At 39.9% G+C, this 16808-nt stretch overlaps 1 protein-coding gene across 1 annotated transcript in view; it reads right to left on the reverse strand.

Moving 5' to 3' along the window:
• Positions 1–16808, reverse strand: part of diaph1 (diaphanous related formin 1) — a 102429-nt gene that overhangs the window by 65589 nt on the left and 20032 nt on the right. The window contains exons 2-15 of the mRNA XM_080036038.1: positions 15809–15835; positions 14623–14787; positions 13915–14016; positions 13342–13472; positions 11715–11798; positions 11556–11619; positions 10655–10794; positions 10289–10394; positions 9926–10036; positions 9620–9738; positions 8372–8488; positions 6289–6404; positions 3314–3378; positions 1359–1538 (exon numbers count right to left, since the gene is read on the reverse strand). Of these exons, the coding sequence (XP_079892164.1) occupies positions 1359–1538; positions 3314–3378; positions 6289–6404; positions 8372–8488; positions 9620–9738; positions 9926–10036; positions 10289–10394; positions 10655–10794; positions 11556–11619; positions 11715–11798; positions 13342–13472; positions 13915–14016; positions 14623–14787; positions 15809–15835 (1527 nt within the window). The remainder of the gene's footprint in view (positions 1–1358; positions 1539–3313; positions 3379–6288; positions 6405–8371; positions 8489–9619; positions 9739–9925; positions 10037–10288; positions 10395–10654; positions 10795–11555; positions 11620–11714; positions 11799–13341; positions 13473–13914; positions 14017–14622; positions 14788–15808; positions 15836–16808) is intronic.

Here is a 16808-nt window from a genome sequence, read left to right on the forward strand (position 1 = left end):
CCACAGATAAAAATAAAAATAACGTTTTTAAGAGGACAACTTCTAAATTTTCCAATGCTGAAATACTAATTTCAGTATTTACATTGGTGAGGCAAACTCTTTCAAAAATGTCCAAGTCATTAAAGTGAGCCAGCTAATCCTGGCCTTTGAAAGAAGACTGGGGGTTAAGTGGAAATGTGCGATTTAAATTATATAAATACAGCAATGCGTGTTCTTCTTAGTGTTGTAAACATTGCATGCATGCGTGTGAACTAGTGTCTGTATGCAGCGTAATGAATATTTGTGTTGCTTCAGCGAACTTTGAAAAGAAGACAGTAACAGACATAAAGGGCCTCCGAGGCAAGCTTTCTTAGTGAGGCAGCAGATGAAGAGTTGGGCACTGCATCACACACAGGGACAGCGAGAGATCTCTACATGTGAAGAAATCTTGGATGGGCAGTGCCTCAAACACAGAAAAAGTGAGCCATCTTAGTATGAGAAGCTTGTTAGATGCCTGGCTGGTGATGCTGTTGATGAGTTGGATGACTGTGTGTGTGCATATGCATGATTGTGTGTGCGAGTTTGGGCTTTTTGCGTGGCGAGAAGATGATTTTGCTGGCATCAGCCACTTTGGATGAGCTTCATTTTGGAAGCAGTGCAGTTCTCTTACTGACACACACACACACACAAACACACACACACACACACACACACACACACACACACACACACACAGGAACATCTTCATGTTGTCACAAGCACACATGCACAGAGGCAGACTGTTCTGGGTCACTTGGTGTGTCTGTGGATGTCACTGTGAGGCAGAGTCCAGCTGGTGTGGCAGCAGGACACTGACAGCTAAACAATCCTCATCTTTGCCATCCTACTGTATGAGTAAACACACAAGCAAGTAAACACACACGCAAGCAAACACACACACACACACACACACACACACACACACACACTCACACAACCTCCTTTAAGTGTGTATAAAAACATTCTGTTTGTCCAATCTCCATTCCTTTCTTCTACTTTCTTCTCCCTTTAGTCACTCCTTATACTCCCATTCCCCCACTTCACATGTTTTTGTTGAGTTTTTTAATCTCTAAAGGATTTGGGTTCTTCTAACAATATCCTTTTAGTTTTTTTTCCTCTATTTTCATGCCATGCTAGCAGTTGGCTAAATCATTTAAGGTCGGGGGGCTTCTGTGTTTGTGTGGCTATGAATAGTTTTTGGACAACTTTTTGGTTCTTCTAGTAGATGTCTGGAAGTGTCACACCGGGTTAAACTCACTGTTTTACTCAAAAACAAATTGAGAGAACTTATCACACTTAGCCAATTGTGTGCGTATGTGCGTGCGTGCGTGTCTGTATACCTTCTGTTGTAGATTGCTAATATTTTGTTGTAGTCCTTGGTTCTCCTTTTCTCGCTCCAGCTTAGAAGTTGCCAGCTGTTCCTTCTCTTGGCTCATGTCCTTAAGCTTGTGTTGATAGTCACCCTCCTGTTTCTTCATCTCCACCTGCAACTCGTGGCGCGCCGTCAACTCTGCATCCAGCTAATACACATGTAAAGGGATATAGACAGGGACAGACTTAGTTGTTAGGTCAGGCTTAGCTACTGTATCTTAAGTGCTAGGTAGGTAGACTTGTTGGTGACATTACTATTTCTTGCAGTGCTCGATTTCAATAGCTGAACTGTAGCCGAAATGTTGTTCCTGATATGATTGTATTTAAAAATATATATAGCTAATCGGGTGAAACGTATGCAGTTGAGTGAGGGTCAACCCCATTCATCTAACAAACAAGTCTCTAACCCTAGTTATAAGTCATATACTGATAGTAAAATCAAACCAATACCATGAGTTTATTTTTGAGTAGCCTAAAAATAATAAGTATAAATTGAAAAACTGAATACTATTTTGATTTGTTACTATTGGAATGTTTCTAAATATTCCCGTCTATGCTTGATATCAGTTATAAGGCGAGACTACAAAAACAACATCCCTGCCCAGGATTTTGTGGGAAACAAGCTTTCATTCCCCAATGTTGGCTGTGTAAAATGAACCGAGAATGGACACGGAAAGGACACAACCACAGGATTAAGGTTGAGAGAAAAGTCCTCAACGGTCTAATCATTTATTTAAAAAAAAAATCTTAAAGGATTATTAAAGAGACGATTTTTTTATTAAATACATAAAGTAAGTATCCACCGTGAAGGAATCAAAATACCATTGTTCTCCAATAAAACATGGCAGAAAGTGTGTTTGCATGCACAACCTTTTATCCTCCCTCTTGAAGCCGGAACTGTTTCCATATCTCAAAGACCTATAGAAGCCATTTACTGCTTGTAGTTTCATTGTATAAATTTACACTGTAGACAATAGTGTCATTTATGGACTTAGGATGCTTCAGTGCACTTGTATCAGCCCACTTCTCACTTCCATGTTAAATCCTTCACGTCCGTGGCTGAAAAACAATTCACCCCCAATTTGAATTTTTCTCACTTTCACACATTTTCAAGGATTTCTCTTCTAGGACACTTGACAAGTAGGATAAGGGATAAACACATGAACCCACGGACACACATTGCTGTTTAATTTGCAGACAGCGGATCCGTTACTCTCGCTGTCAGCGTCCTGCCAGCCTCATCCCTAATTCCTGCCAAAGTGACTGCCTGCAATTACCCCATCGTACACAGCAAGCGCTATGGTGTGTGTGTGTGTGTGTGTGTGTGTGTGTGTGTGTGTGTGTGTGTGTGTGTGTGTGTGTGTGTGTGGTCAAGAAAATTAATCGAAATGTGGTCCTGTAATGTGTGCTTGTGTGAATGCATGCACGTTTAATGGATATGATTCCCGTGCAAAAGTGTGTGTCTTTATGCGTGCCTGAATGAAGGCTAGTTTTAGCTCTCTCTTCGCAATTATCCTGTCACTGGGACAGAAACATCAGGGGAGCAGCACATTGCAATCAAGGCATTTACCACCTTATGTGAACGTGTGTCTTCAGCTAGCCTCTAAGAGAATTTGTCTGTCTGGTGGCTGTCAGGCATGGCTTTAATGCTCCTTCTCTGAGTCACCCTCTGTTCCTTTCTTTTCCTCATTCGTCAGCCCATGTCTGACAAACACTCATCACGTTGAATCATCAAGGTTCATGACGATTATGGTGTGAGGGGGAACTGTTCTTTTACAATGAAGGATTTCCTTTTGTGTCTATATGATTGTAATAGCTTGTGTTCTTCTTGGTTGATGTATGAATGTGTCTGTATGGCATGCATATGTCTATGTGGGTTTGCATTTATGATTTTCCAATGTGAATTAATTTGTGAGTATTTCACCTTCTTCTCCAGCTCTTTTGCCTTGGCCTCGCTGGTTTCCACCTTGGTCTGGTCCACCATGTTGTCTGCGGACACACAGAGAGGACAGAGGAGACATAAAAGGTGTTGGATAAGATAAGGGTTACAGACAACGCACCTGCACAAGGCTGGCCGCCAAGACATCGCACCCTTCAGTCTGGCACATGCTGTGTGCACACATACATTCACAAACAGATGCATACACAAAGAGCCAGAGTCTAATGGGTCTTCCTGTTTTTCCCCTTATCACACTGGTCAAAGTCAGGATCTGTGAGATGTTTGTGGAGGCATCTCATTACAATAGGAGGCTATCTGTTGTATGCAGCTTCTACACATGTCTACCTTTGCAGACTCCATTACATACACCTTTGTCTGTCTGTGTGTGTATACGTGCAAGAGAGTCGAGAGCACACTTAATTCCATCCCTGCGAAATACATATCACACCACTTTATTTCAAAGTCTTATATTCACAACTTCCTTTTCCAAAAAGACGTGAAACAATAAAAGAAATACCATATAACAGACTAGGGAGTAATACATTATCAGAGGCACTGCTTGGCAGAGGACAGGGTGAGAAGGACACTGGCTAAACAGGGTACTTTTACAAAATAATTGCAGGGTCTACAGGTGGTTCAGTGCCCAAGGGCTTGCTGAGCATGTGCAGTAAAAAAAGCTAATTAACATGAAAATGAATGCCAAAAAGTCACTGGATCAAAGACAGCTAATCATGGTGCCCAGGAGAGGGATCAAACGGATAGATAGCAAAGATAAAAAAGCTGTAAAATAAAGAAATGACGTTCACTTATAGAAAGTGAATCGTAAAAGGTTTTGAAAAGATAAAGTTTGGGCCATCGGTTGCACTGAAAATATTGCCAGTGGAAAAAGGGAGTTGAAACTACGCAATATTCCTTATATCCAGATAAGCTTGTAAGCAAGAGAGAAAAATGGGAAATCTATTTTTGTGGAAGAGAAGGTTTTGCCGGATGAAAGAACCTCACAGTAATATGCCAACCCACATACAATTTCAGGGTGTGCAATTGTGTATGAGTTTACATGGTTATTGGATGTGTAATGGGGGGTGTCATGGTGGCTATGCTAAATGGGACAAACTTCGAATAGAGAGCACTAAGGGAGCCAGAATGTTGTAAGGGGGGGGAGTGCTGAATTTCAGAGTTCAAAGAAAAACACTAAATAATGCATGCGGGGCAGAATTGGGCTGCTTTCCACCGATAATAACTCTGGCAGCCTTAAAGGAGGCCAGCCAGCCTGTGTGCGTGTGTGTCAGGACGCATTTAGAAGCAGCGCAATTAGAGCCTCCTGCAGTGAGCAACGGAGACCTGCCATAAAGCAGTATTGAACTCTTGAGACATGGCCTGCACCTCCATTATCCTCTGGATAAGTAAATATTTACAACTGTCAATCAAGTCCACCAATCCAAATGCACACACACACACACACACACACACACACACACACACACACATATATATATATATATATATATATATATATATATACATATATATATATATATATATACACACACACACACACATCAGTGTGCACTGCAAATCCAACCTTTAATGTTTGGATTCAAAAGAGTGACAGGAAATTACATGAATCCGTGCCCATCATAACAATTTCATGATCTCCATAGCGTAGCTGGTAGGGATGCTGTGTTTTGCAAATGGACACTTAGAGGATAGGTTCACAATGTTTCAAAGTCTGTCTTAAATCAATGGTCCGTTGTAGTTGTGGGCTTAAATGTATTTCAAAATTTGGCTGCTGGTAATAATCAAATCAATTGAGTGCCTTTCAAAGGTTTAGATCCACAGACATTTTACAAATCTCTCTTTGTTTCCATAGACACTGCCTTTTTGCAGAGCTGCAGTAGAAGTGTAGTAATACAAAGAGGAGGCTATGTACTTCTGCTTCTTTTCTTTCTTTTTTTTTACTTTTCGAACTCAGAATATCCAAGCCTCATATTAGCTCCGGCTCAACTTTGGAAGGAGGACTGTGGATTTTGGCCACATCAGTGGATCTCGTAATGGCCAGTATGAAAAGGAGGAATAGTCACACGACTGTAAACACTGGCCACCACACTACTGCTGCTTAAAGACAGTAATACAACAATTGTGAACCTATCATTTAAAAATAAGGGGATGCTTGCAGACACATTTACTGGCGCAATGGTTCTGAATGTGTATATATTTAAGTCATACACATTAACCACCTTGCCTGGAAATGTCTATCTAACCAATGTATTTGTGTGGCAGGAATCAAACATTGGAAAAGGGAAAATAAATCTCACAACTACATTGTGAAACATTTGGCATTGATCGCTTCAAAGTTTGTTTTATACCACCAAATTATTACTGGAAAACCTGTAGCACAATTCCAAACCACCCCAATACAGACTCCCTCTCTGGCTCCACCCTGTGGTGTTACTGCACCACTACATGTTTGTCAACCATGTAGGTAGACAATGCAACATGTATTATTTCATTTCATTTCATTTTCCTTTATTTAACCTCGAAAGATCAATTGAGGGGTGACCCTCTTTTACAATGACGTCGAGTTTATTATAGCCAAATTCATTTAAAATCACATAGGGCAGTTATTTTGAATTTCGTGACAATACAGTAATATGTATCTTAATTGCCATTGAAAGCCACACAGCACTCATGTCAATGATTGGAGCAAAGTGGGCCAAGCAACAAATGGTTGAAAATGCCAACCCACACATTAGTACCCAACAATGTTTGATTCTGTTGATCTGCTCTTTAATGCCTGTAAAAGTGCATCAATGAGGCGAAGAAAAAAACTTAGAAATAGACAAAATATAATTCAAGGACATTGGGTGGTGGGCAAGAAGGCACCAGGTGCACTTAAGAGAGACAATTGGAAGGACTGTATCATATGTGTGTGTGCTCGCTGCTTTGGTTTGACATCTCACCTATCAAGCCTTCAATGTTGACGCTGAGGTTACGGCACTTGAAGTCGGGGTCCGCGCCGTTCCTGTGAAGCACAATCTGAGCGATGCACTCGTCTATCAACTTGTAGTATTGAGGCCTGTGGGAGGGATGGACAGAGTGACAGATTTACAGAGAGATGGATCAGGAGACAGAAAGAAATGGAGAGAGACAGGGGGGGAAAGATGAGAAGGGTGGAAGAAGGGTAAGAAAAGGAGTAGGAGAGTTTACATGGTGCTGGGTTAAAGAGAAAAAATATTTCACATACTTTGCATGTTGGGCCCAAAATTACAATTATATGTATGCCTTCTGACAATTTACCAGTCTAGTGTGCAAAGTAGTAATAAGAAATCTGGAACATTGTATGAACAGCGCCTGGGACTGACAAATAGCAAGCAAGGATCTCTTGATCAGACAAACGTGTTTGCTCGGTCGCTTTGTCTTGCTCTTGACAACTGAGATTGGCTGTCTGTGTGAGCATGGCAGTTTGAATTTCTGTTGTCACAAAGATTGATTGCGTTCAACTGTGAAAGTGAGTGTGTGGTGGTGTATGTCCAAGTGCCCCGTGTCTTGATCAAGCCGGCATCACACAGACACTCAATTTTGGAGGTGTCCTATTCCCTGACCCCATTAAGATGCTGCCAGAGTCACAAACTCAATAGTTTATTTATTCTGCCACCTCCCCACCCCCACCCCCAAAGTCTGTCTCGCTTAGTCACTCAGCCTTTGCCTATGTCTAACACTCATTCCACTCCGTCACTATACTTCAAGCTTTTATTTTCTTAAACTTTAGATTTATCCGTGGAGCGAGAGAGACATCTAGTGGCATTCTGGAAAACTGGAAATACATTTGTATTGGGCTACAATTGCTAAACCTGGTATTCTTTATAAGAATGAAAACATATCATTTAGACTTTAGGTGTATTACATAAAAATTCAAGAGTAGACCTCTCAATATAAAGAAACAGATGTTGCTGCACTTTTAAAGACATTGTAAAACACTAACCCATCCATTCCCTGTACGTCCCCTCCCATATTCTCTCATCATCTACCTAGCAATTTGCCTCAACACTCAATGTCTTCTTCATTGTCATCTCACCCTACACTTCCTGGCATTGGTTGAGTCCACTACAGAACAACTTATATTATGTTCCACTGGATCACCTGGATGGAACACAGCCGAGGCAAAGACACTCAAGCTGAGGACTCTTTGTTGGAGCAAGTGTACCTGTTCCATCCTACCAATTGATTCAACAAACAGTCAGATATAAACTACAATTTCCAGTCAGTCTGATACCTTTAAAGGCAACAACACTGGACCAATGTTGCAACAAACTCAAATGTATGTGTAAGCCAGCAGATGCGTTTGTGGGTGTTGCCTCTTTTCTTTGACATTAAGTAAAGCAAAGCATTTGTCCTGTCTGCGTTTCCAAGTGTGAAAGTGGACATGCATGAGTAAGAGTGCATACACTACTATACAATACAAACGTTGACTTGTGCTTAACACTATTGTACCCGTCCTATCATTACATCATTCACTCTTCCTTTCTCCTATGCTTCTCATTATAAAATTCCAAAGGGCTCGGGGAGACACAGTGAGAGACATTGGCATGTGTGGTGATAAGAGATGATGCCAGTCATTTATATCAAAATAGAATTGGACTTATTTGCATGTATTCATTTCTCAGCCTTTGAACAGTGTTCTATAGTATACACAGCACAATGAGACTGGGTCGAGGTGGATGAAGAGAATTTAAGGATTAGGATTTAAGAAAAGGAAAAAACTTTTTATGTCTTGGTTATTTTGCCATTTTTTTACAGGACGGAATAGTTATTGCAGAAAACACACTTTCCTGTATGCATCTGATATAGCTTTGATATTGATATTGCCATAATATTTAAGAGCTGTGTTTAAATAGTCTCAATTAAGCCTTATTCTAGTTTGTATTACCTGTATCACAATTATAGAATAGCAGTGATGTGCAAATCCCAGATGAAACAATAATCAGTGTCATATGTGAATGTGTGAGAAGGAGCATGTATGAGTGCAGATATGTAGTGTGTTACCTGGCCAAATAATCATTACGGATCAGCAGCAGGTGCTGCATCAGCGACAGAAACTGGTTTTCGGCCTTGGAGTCCTTCACTGTGTTGACGAGGATCTCAAACACTTCCCTCACATCAGTGAAGCAATAGCAGTTAAGGCTCAAATAACACAATAAATGGAAGAGTTTGACAGAAATGCGAAATACTCCGTACAAACATTAGTAATTGATCATCGTCAATATGAATCCCTGAGTTGTCTGGCACCAGCCTTTGCTGAATATATTACATTTACTTCAAGCAAAACAACTGAACGTTTGCCTGAACAACTCATTTGTGCACTGCAGAAAGCAATATTTTGTGGTGGTATCTCAACACTTCTTGCAACAAATACTACAATATGTTTTTAGCACACAAGTATATTTAAGTACTTGTAAATGAATTTGACCTGCTGCATATCTTTCTATGTATGTGTCCAGGCAGCAGATACAGCATGCAGGGAGGAAAGGAGACACCTGGTGTTGAAAAATCTAATTGCATATCAAAAAGGGGAAAGATTTCAGAGAGAAAGTTCTTTGTATCTTTCCATTTAAATGTGTAAAATCAAAATGAATCAAATATTCTCAAAGAAATCCATGTTCTATAGAGATAGATAGAGCCCATATAGAGCTACTGAGGGACACAGTTCACAAAGTGTTCAGATACATGTGTTCACTGTGACATTGAAGTGTAATCTCTTGCACCTACTCCACATACAATCTTACAAAAATTGAAATGAACTTTTAACTAAGTAATTTTTGTTGCTGTCTACCTGGCTAGTTGCAATAAAGCAACCCATAAGTGGTGCAATGTTTGATGTTCTTCACAACAGCACTACAGATGAGTAGCTAATGTCTGCGAGATGCTAGTTGGAAATACAGCGTTACAATGTCCTCAAACAATTTCACACAATTACGTATGAAAATATAAATGTTGCATCAGTCTTGGAAGAAAGTAAGAGGTCGGGCTCATTGCACAGGGAAAGAAAGGAGCAATCTGCTTTTGTGTAGATAGCTAACTCATTTGTATCATGCTGGGAATACATGCTTATAATTCTATATGATGTCTGTCTGAATGATCCACATTCTTTCATTATGCTCAGCAATCTATTAAGGTATTGTCAACGTGAAACCATGAGCAAGCAAAAAAAAAAAAAAAATCATAATCAGGTACGTGGAATTTCAAGGTCAAAAAGAAGACACTGAGGGACAGTTTTGCCCAGCGGAAGGATATTCCATTTCTATGCGGATGTCATCCAGACGTGCTTTGAGATCCTCGGAGTCATCTTCAGCCTGCTCATCAAACACCGTGAGTTGCACCCTCAGCTCTTCGTTTTCTATCGCCCGCACCTCCTGCAGCGAGAGCAACGGGGTGCATGTGGAGGGATGCAGGAGAGAGTGGGACAAAGGTTGACTTTGGGCAGTTGAGAGAAAGTTTGTACAGCATATGAGTGTGTGTGTGTGTGTGTGTGTGTGTGTGTGTGTGTGTGTTTTGCAGGAGAGTCACTTTGGAAGATCAAAAGAAAGTGTTTTTCCGTACCGTCAGCTGTTCTCTCAGTCCCAATCTTAGCAGTTCAGAGCGGAGATGGATCCTGAAGTCTAACTCTTCTCCCCGGCTGATCAAGGCATTGATGAGCTGCATGCAGCCACCCTGCAAAACCAACATATCGTAAAGTCAGCTTCACAATAAACATTAACTGGATAGAAACTGCAATACAACACGCAATATTTGTCAGCTGAGTAAGTCCCTTTACACTCCAGATTGCACCAAGTAGTGCTGCTGGCTATCAAATGCAATTGGGTTGGTATGATTTTTCAAACATAAACAAGTGTGGGGAGTTATAATCATATACATTTATCATATGAAACGTACTAAGGTATGTGTGTGCATGTGTATGTGTACCTTCAGAGCAATGATGTGATTGTTCATGCCAGTGATGAGAGGCTGAAACCTCTCAATGTCCCTTTTCTCTGCCTCCTCTGTAATGGCCTCCAAGACACGCTCATGACTGCAAAAAAAACAGACATTTTGCTAGGTGAAGTGACATCAACAAATAATATATAAATGCAAAACACTTTCTGTGCAGTTGCAGTTGTTCAACTGTTGACGGCAATGGTAGTGACATTGAACATTGAGCAGTTTGAAATGTACACAGTATATCACTGCTAATACAGACTTAAACTGTGTGGTAAAATGTGTTGTCCCAGACCATCATTCCTGTGTTCAACGTATAATATAACATGGCATCAACATTTCACCAATGCTTACAGGTTCTCAGGTTGTTCCAAAATGGAGATGGCAGAGAGCAGCTTGACGGCATCCACCATCATATGAGGCACCCTGGGGTTAATGGCTCTGACCAGCAGAGGAATTCCCTCAACAGACTCCAGCATGGATTTCAGACCATACTAAAGGAGAGGGAAAAGAGAATGTTAGATTTTTCTTTGCCTCTATTTAAAAGACACAGTTTTCATGGTTCCAATGGTAATGTAACATCAGAGGAAGGAGTCTTTCTTGAGCCAGATAAAATCAACTTTGGAAAATGACACATACATTCATTTATTTTGATATAAAGCAAAGTGGTATAACAATCTGACATAAGTAAACACTTTTAAAAGCCCTACAAAGGAGTACAGGTTGCACGATTACCATCTATAGTGAACGTAATAGCTGTTATTATGTTCTTCATATTAGGGCACTGGCATATGTTTCAGTCAATATTTATCAATACATCCAAACTACAAAATGTACTAATATTCCAACATGTTTAGCTTTTATGACATCCATCTTAGATAATCAGAACTGTGTATTACGATATAGAGTATTGTACTTTTTTCCCTCGTAGTCGTCACCACATTGTAAATATGTAAATATTATAAACTGTGATTTCTAATGATTGACTAAGGTTATACACATCACCAGACTGAAAACTCAAAGTACTCTCAAAATGATCGCTGTCTGCTTTAACTGATTTGACATAAAAAGTCTGTCAGATTGACTTCATAGCACCCTCTAGAGGAAGCATTGCTACACTACAACCAGGACAGAAAACTGGATAAAAACTATTATATTACTAGTTCTTTAACTAAAATCTAGATGCAAAACATATGTGCAATCAGATCAAAGAAGGTATTTTGATGGCAGTAGATGAAACAGTCCAATTTCTTACCTTGTTATTCATAAAGGCTTTTAGGCAGCGAATGATCTCATGTTGACATTTGACTCCCATCATTCTAGTTGGTGGTTGAGAGAGGAAAGACAAAGGAAGATATTAGAAACACATTGCTAAAGAGTACACATTGCCTATTCTGTGGTGTAGGTGTCTTACGGGTATTCGTCTTTTTCGTCCTGTAGTCTTCGAAGCAGATTCAGCAGCAGGGCCAGCCCCTCATCTCCAAAGTTCTGCACCCAACTGAAGTGACAAGACCACATGGTTAGTAAAGTGGGCTTTTAGACATTTTCACTTGTATTACTGTCTTTCCCCATCGCCATTCTCTTTGAATAGATTTTATTTCCAAAATAATTTTCCAATTTCATTTGAAATATTTTATTTTGTCTTTCTGATGTTTTTGTACTTTTGTACACTTACACTTTATTGTTGACAATATGTTTAACGTCATTATGTTGAATTATTTTCATAATCACCCGTGGAAATAATGAATCAATTAAAGAATGTAATATTAATCTTTTCATTGGGTTTCCTGTCATTACTGCTGTGGTCAACTGTTTAAAAGGTCACATACAGTTGTGTTCAAAATAATAGCAGTGTGTTTAAAAAAGTGAGGCAAGATCAAAATCCTTATCACAGCTTTTATTTCCAAACACGCAAATGCATTGGGGACATTGCACATTCTATTCCAAATCCAAATATGAAGAAACATTTGTCAAATGTTTCTTCATCTTTACAGAAAGTGAAGAAAAAGGAATATTAGACTGTTCCAAAAAATAGCAGTGTCTGCATTTTTCTTTACAACTCAAACATTTACTGTATCAACTGAAAAATGCATGAAGATTTAGCTTTCCTATGAATCACTGAACTAATATTTAGTTGTATAACCTCTGTTTCTGAGAACTGCTTCACATGTGTTGCATGGAGTCGACCAACTTATGGCACCTGTAAACAGGTGTTTCAGCCCAGGACGATTGGACTACATTCCACAATTCCTCTGCATTTCTTGGTTTTGCCTCAAAAACAGCATTTTTGATGTCACCAAATAGGTTTTCTATTGGATTAAGGTCCAGGGATTGGGCTGGCCACTCCACAACGTTAATCTTGTTGGTCTGGAATCAAGATCTTGTTCGCTTACTGGTGTGTTTGGGGTTGTTAACTTGTTGGAACACCCAATTCAAGGGCATTTCCTCTTCAGCATAAGGCAACATGACCTCTTCAAGTATTCTAATGTATCCAAACTGATCCATGATCCATGGTATGCGATAAATAGACCCGACACCATAGTATGAGAAACATCCCCATAACATGATGTCTGCACCACCATGCTTCACTGTCTTCAAAGTGTACTGTGGCTATTGATTTGGAATAGAATGTGCAATGTCCCCAATGCATTTGCGTGTTTGGAAATAAAAGCTGTGATAAGGATTTTGAACTTGCCTCACTTTTTTTAAACACACTGCTATTATTTTGAACACAACTGTAGTTCCCTTTAAATAGAGGCTACTTTGCAAGCAAGTGAAGCACACCTTTGCACATCTGGACACTGACATTTTTAGGTTTTCTCTTTTGATTATAAAAATGAGTTTCAGGATGATCGTGACAGATCAGTCTTTTTAAAAAGCCTTGCCACAAAGTTTTAAATCAATTGAGGTTTGATTATCACACCAGAATATTAACACAACACTGGGATATTAGCACATTTAATTTGGAGCAATTGGCTTAATGTTTGATTTTCATAGGGACTTTGTATGTGTATGTAAGTATGCTGCTATGTGTGTAGTACCTGACAGGGTTGTTATTGAGTGAGACTCGCAGAGATTCCAGACAGCTCAGCAGCTGTGTGTCTCTGTAGTCTGACTTTAACTCCTGGATGTACATCATGGCTGATTTGGAGCCCACTTTCTGGTCTTGGCCCTAATAAACAAAACACAAACAGAAGTTCAGTCGGCAACACAAACACAAAATTATTTTTTGATTGCATTTAAATTTGTCTACTTATGAGGTTGTAATTGGTATTATTTCATGCAAGAAAGCACAACAACAGGGCTCCGAGGGCAATAGTCAAGCCTTATTTGAAAGTGTGATTCGCAGAATTACAGGGTACTGTGTGTAGGATTTCTTCCCAATAGGCTTATTTCACTGTTAAATGAACTGTGCTAGCAACCATCTGCGCTTGGTTATGAAGGTCCTTTGAGCTATACCCTTGTATTTGATACATAACACCTGCTGCCTTCAATCATTGTTTACCCAACACGTAGAAGGACAGAAGCTCCTATCAGTGGTTGTTGTGATATTTCATTGACCGTATTGGGTGAAAAAAAAAACTGCATGAAGCAATATGTATTTTGATACTGACCGCTTTAGACGTGTGGAGGTACTGGGACACCATCTCTCGTTTGATCCCAATGTCTTTTGCTCTTAGAGGCTGCTGCTTCTGCTCATTCAGGTTCATATCCACCTGGAGAAAGACAGGAGGAAGGAGATGAGAAGAAAAGAAAAAGAAAGAAAGAAGCAGGAATGAGGGTTAAACAAACGTGTTGAGGCAAGGAGAAAGCATGATGGAAAAATACAGAACTGGAAATGACAATTTTACTTATAAATGTAAAGAATTACGCTAAGATATTTCAACCTGTCTCACCTAAAGTGGAAGTGAGGAATATAAAGCCCCCAGGGAGATGCTAACAGATGTTTGCATATATTATATATAAAGGTTGAAGCAGTGAGTGTGTGTGTGCATATAAAATGGGGAAATATTCATGAAGGGTCTTTTATTCAGTGAGTGATTAGATATTGTGATACCAAGTTCACGTCTAACATGGCTGTTGTGATATACTAAAATCTGAATCTTGCACGCGCGCAAACACACACACACACACACACACACACACACACACACACACACACACACACACACACACACACACACACACACACACACACACACACACACACACACACACACACACACACACACACACACACACACACACACACACACACACACACACACACACACACACACACACACACACACACACACACACACACACACACACTTCCTCACCATCATTTGCTCAAAGAGATCCAGGACATTTTCATCAGTGAGATCCTGCAGCATAGCGCCCGGAGCACTGATCTCATAGCTAGCCGCTGAGGAGTGGCGTTGGCCCGTGGCGTGGCTGGGCTTCTCCTTGTCCTTTTTGTGCCTCATGCTGGGGAAACTAGCCAACTGGATGAGCAGACCACATAACAACAGGTTAGAGGAAAGAGAGACAAACAGTGCAACCATTCACAGTAAGGCCACACAAAAAAGAACGCAATCGCATATCAACTCACAGTTTAAATACCGATGTAAAATAATTTACCAATAATATACCCAAATACCTAGGGGCTGGTTCTCCCTTGGTACTCCCTCTCTACAATAGTAGATACACTTCAACAATGCAAGACATGATGCGGGATTAAGGTTTATCATGACAATAAACACAAAAGGTCCATATACAGTTACTGGCACTGGTAAATTGACAAAACTTGCAATGAGTGTTTTTATATCAGTCATTGCCAAATGAAAATGTTTGAAGGACATCCACTTGGCACATATTGGCAAAGTGTCCCTCCATAATAGTTCATGAATAATCTGTCAATATGATTCTGGCATTCTCCCAAGCACATGAAGGCATCACTAGCTTATGGCTCATGCATTTCATACTGCCATAATGTGCATCTTCGAAGCAAGCACACATCCAACATGAGCACAACACAGGACAAAGAACAGATACTTAACAACACGTTTGTTATGGTGGATAAGATGGTGACATTAAAAGGTGCAGTCAGTAATTCTGGAGAAAGCTTGCTGTGTAATCACTTTTTTTTTTAAACACGATCCGCTACGGGTCCGAACTGTGTGTGTGCGAGCTGAAAGAAAATCCAGTATTAATATACACAGCCTAGGCTCTTTAAATGGGCATGTTGCTAGCTACGATGGGCACCCTTTGTTGACATACCATTTGTTTACATACCAGTTTACAGAGTTTAGGCTGTGTAGTAACACTAGATTTATTTTCAGTACATACAAATTATGGACAGGTGGGATATCATGAGGAGGAGATATTCACTGATTTTAACAAAAAGTGATTTTGACAACAAGCATTCTCCCGAATCACTGACTTTACCTTTAAATGGATAAGGGTGAGTTGGGTTATCAAAGATTACAATGACAGATGGGGCAAGTCAAGCAGTAACAAACCTACCTCTTCAGGAAACAGCCGTTTAATATTCTGTAAAGGAGGAAAGGGAGAAACATTGTTAGTAAACTCATATTAGCAGATCAGCAGTCAAATGCAGAGGGAAATCATACATTTTTAAGAGGGGAAATTGGCACTAATATATCTGAAATACACTTGCATGTTTTGGCCACTAGGTGTCAGGCTAGGTCCAATAATGTGACCTCAGATAAACCAATTACAACAGTACCACTTTCACACTAGACCACGACCTGCCCTGACAAGGTCCACAGCACAGCGAAAAACATCAGAAGAATTACAACTAGCATTAATCCCACAAAGAAAAAGTGAACAATGCTGTTTTCAATAATACACAGGCCCCCATTTTTATCAGCAGCTTACAACTAACAAATAAAGAAGACATCAAAAGGGGTTTTCAATCATATCATTAGAAATCGCATTATAATCAGAAAAAATCAGATTAAATGCCACGTCTCCCATGTCATTCCTAAGCCTGAGAAGACAATGTAAAGAATATGGTTTTGCACTGCACACAATACTTTGCCTAAACAGCTTTATGGCAGCAGTTGAAATGATAAAATAATTAAATACACAGAGTGCAAGGGTCATTTTAAGTGACAATGACACAAACACGACAGCAACTCTTCAATAGATTAGATGATTTTGTTTTATTCATAGTATCAATTACTTCTTCAGCAGTTTTCCCCGGATGGATCCATTTAAGTGTGAATATGTGTATTTATTCACACTGATTAAACCCGCTGACAGCCTGACAAACCCTCCTGCAGTTGTGACCAGGTGTTTAATAAAATTATAGCCTGAACAGTTAGTGTAGTAGTCATTGAGGATACCTGTGGGACGTCTGTACAACAACAATGAAACGTAGGTTGTCCCTTTACTCCAACTAAGCTGCTGCCATTAGATACACAGAAGCAGAAAAACACTGACACATATTTTGTGGCACTAATCAGCGCAAAGAAGGGAAATATACAGCTGACAGCAGGCA

Source organism: Ammodytes marinus (genome assembly GCF_949987685.1).
Source record: "Ammodytes marinus genome assembly, chromosome: 10".
NCBI classification, from domain to species: domain Eukaryota; kingdom Metazoa; phylum Chordata; class Actinopteri; order Uranoscopiformes; family Ammodytidae; genus Ammodytes; species Ammodytes marinus.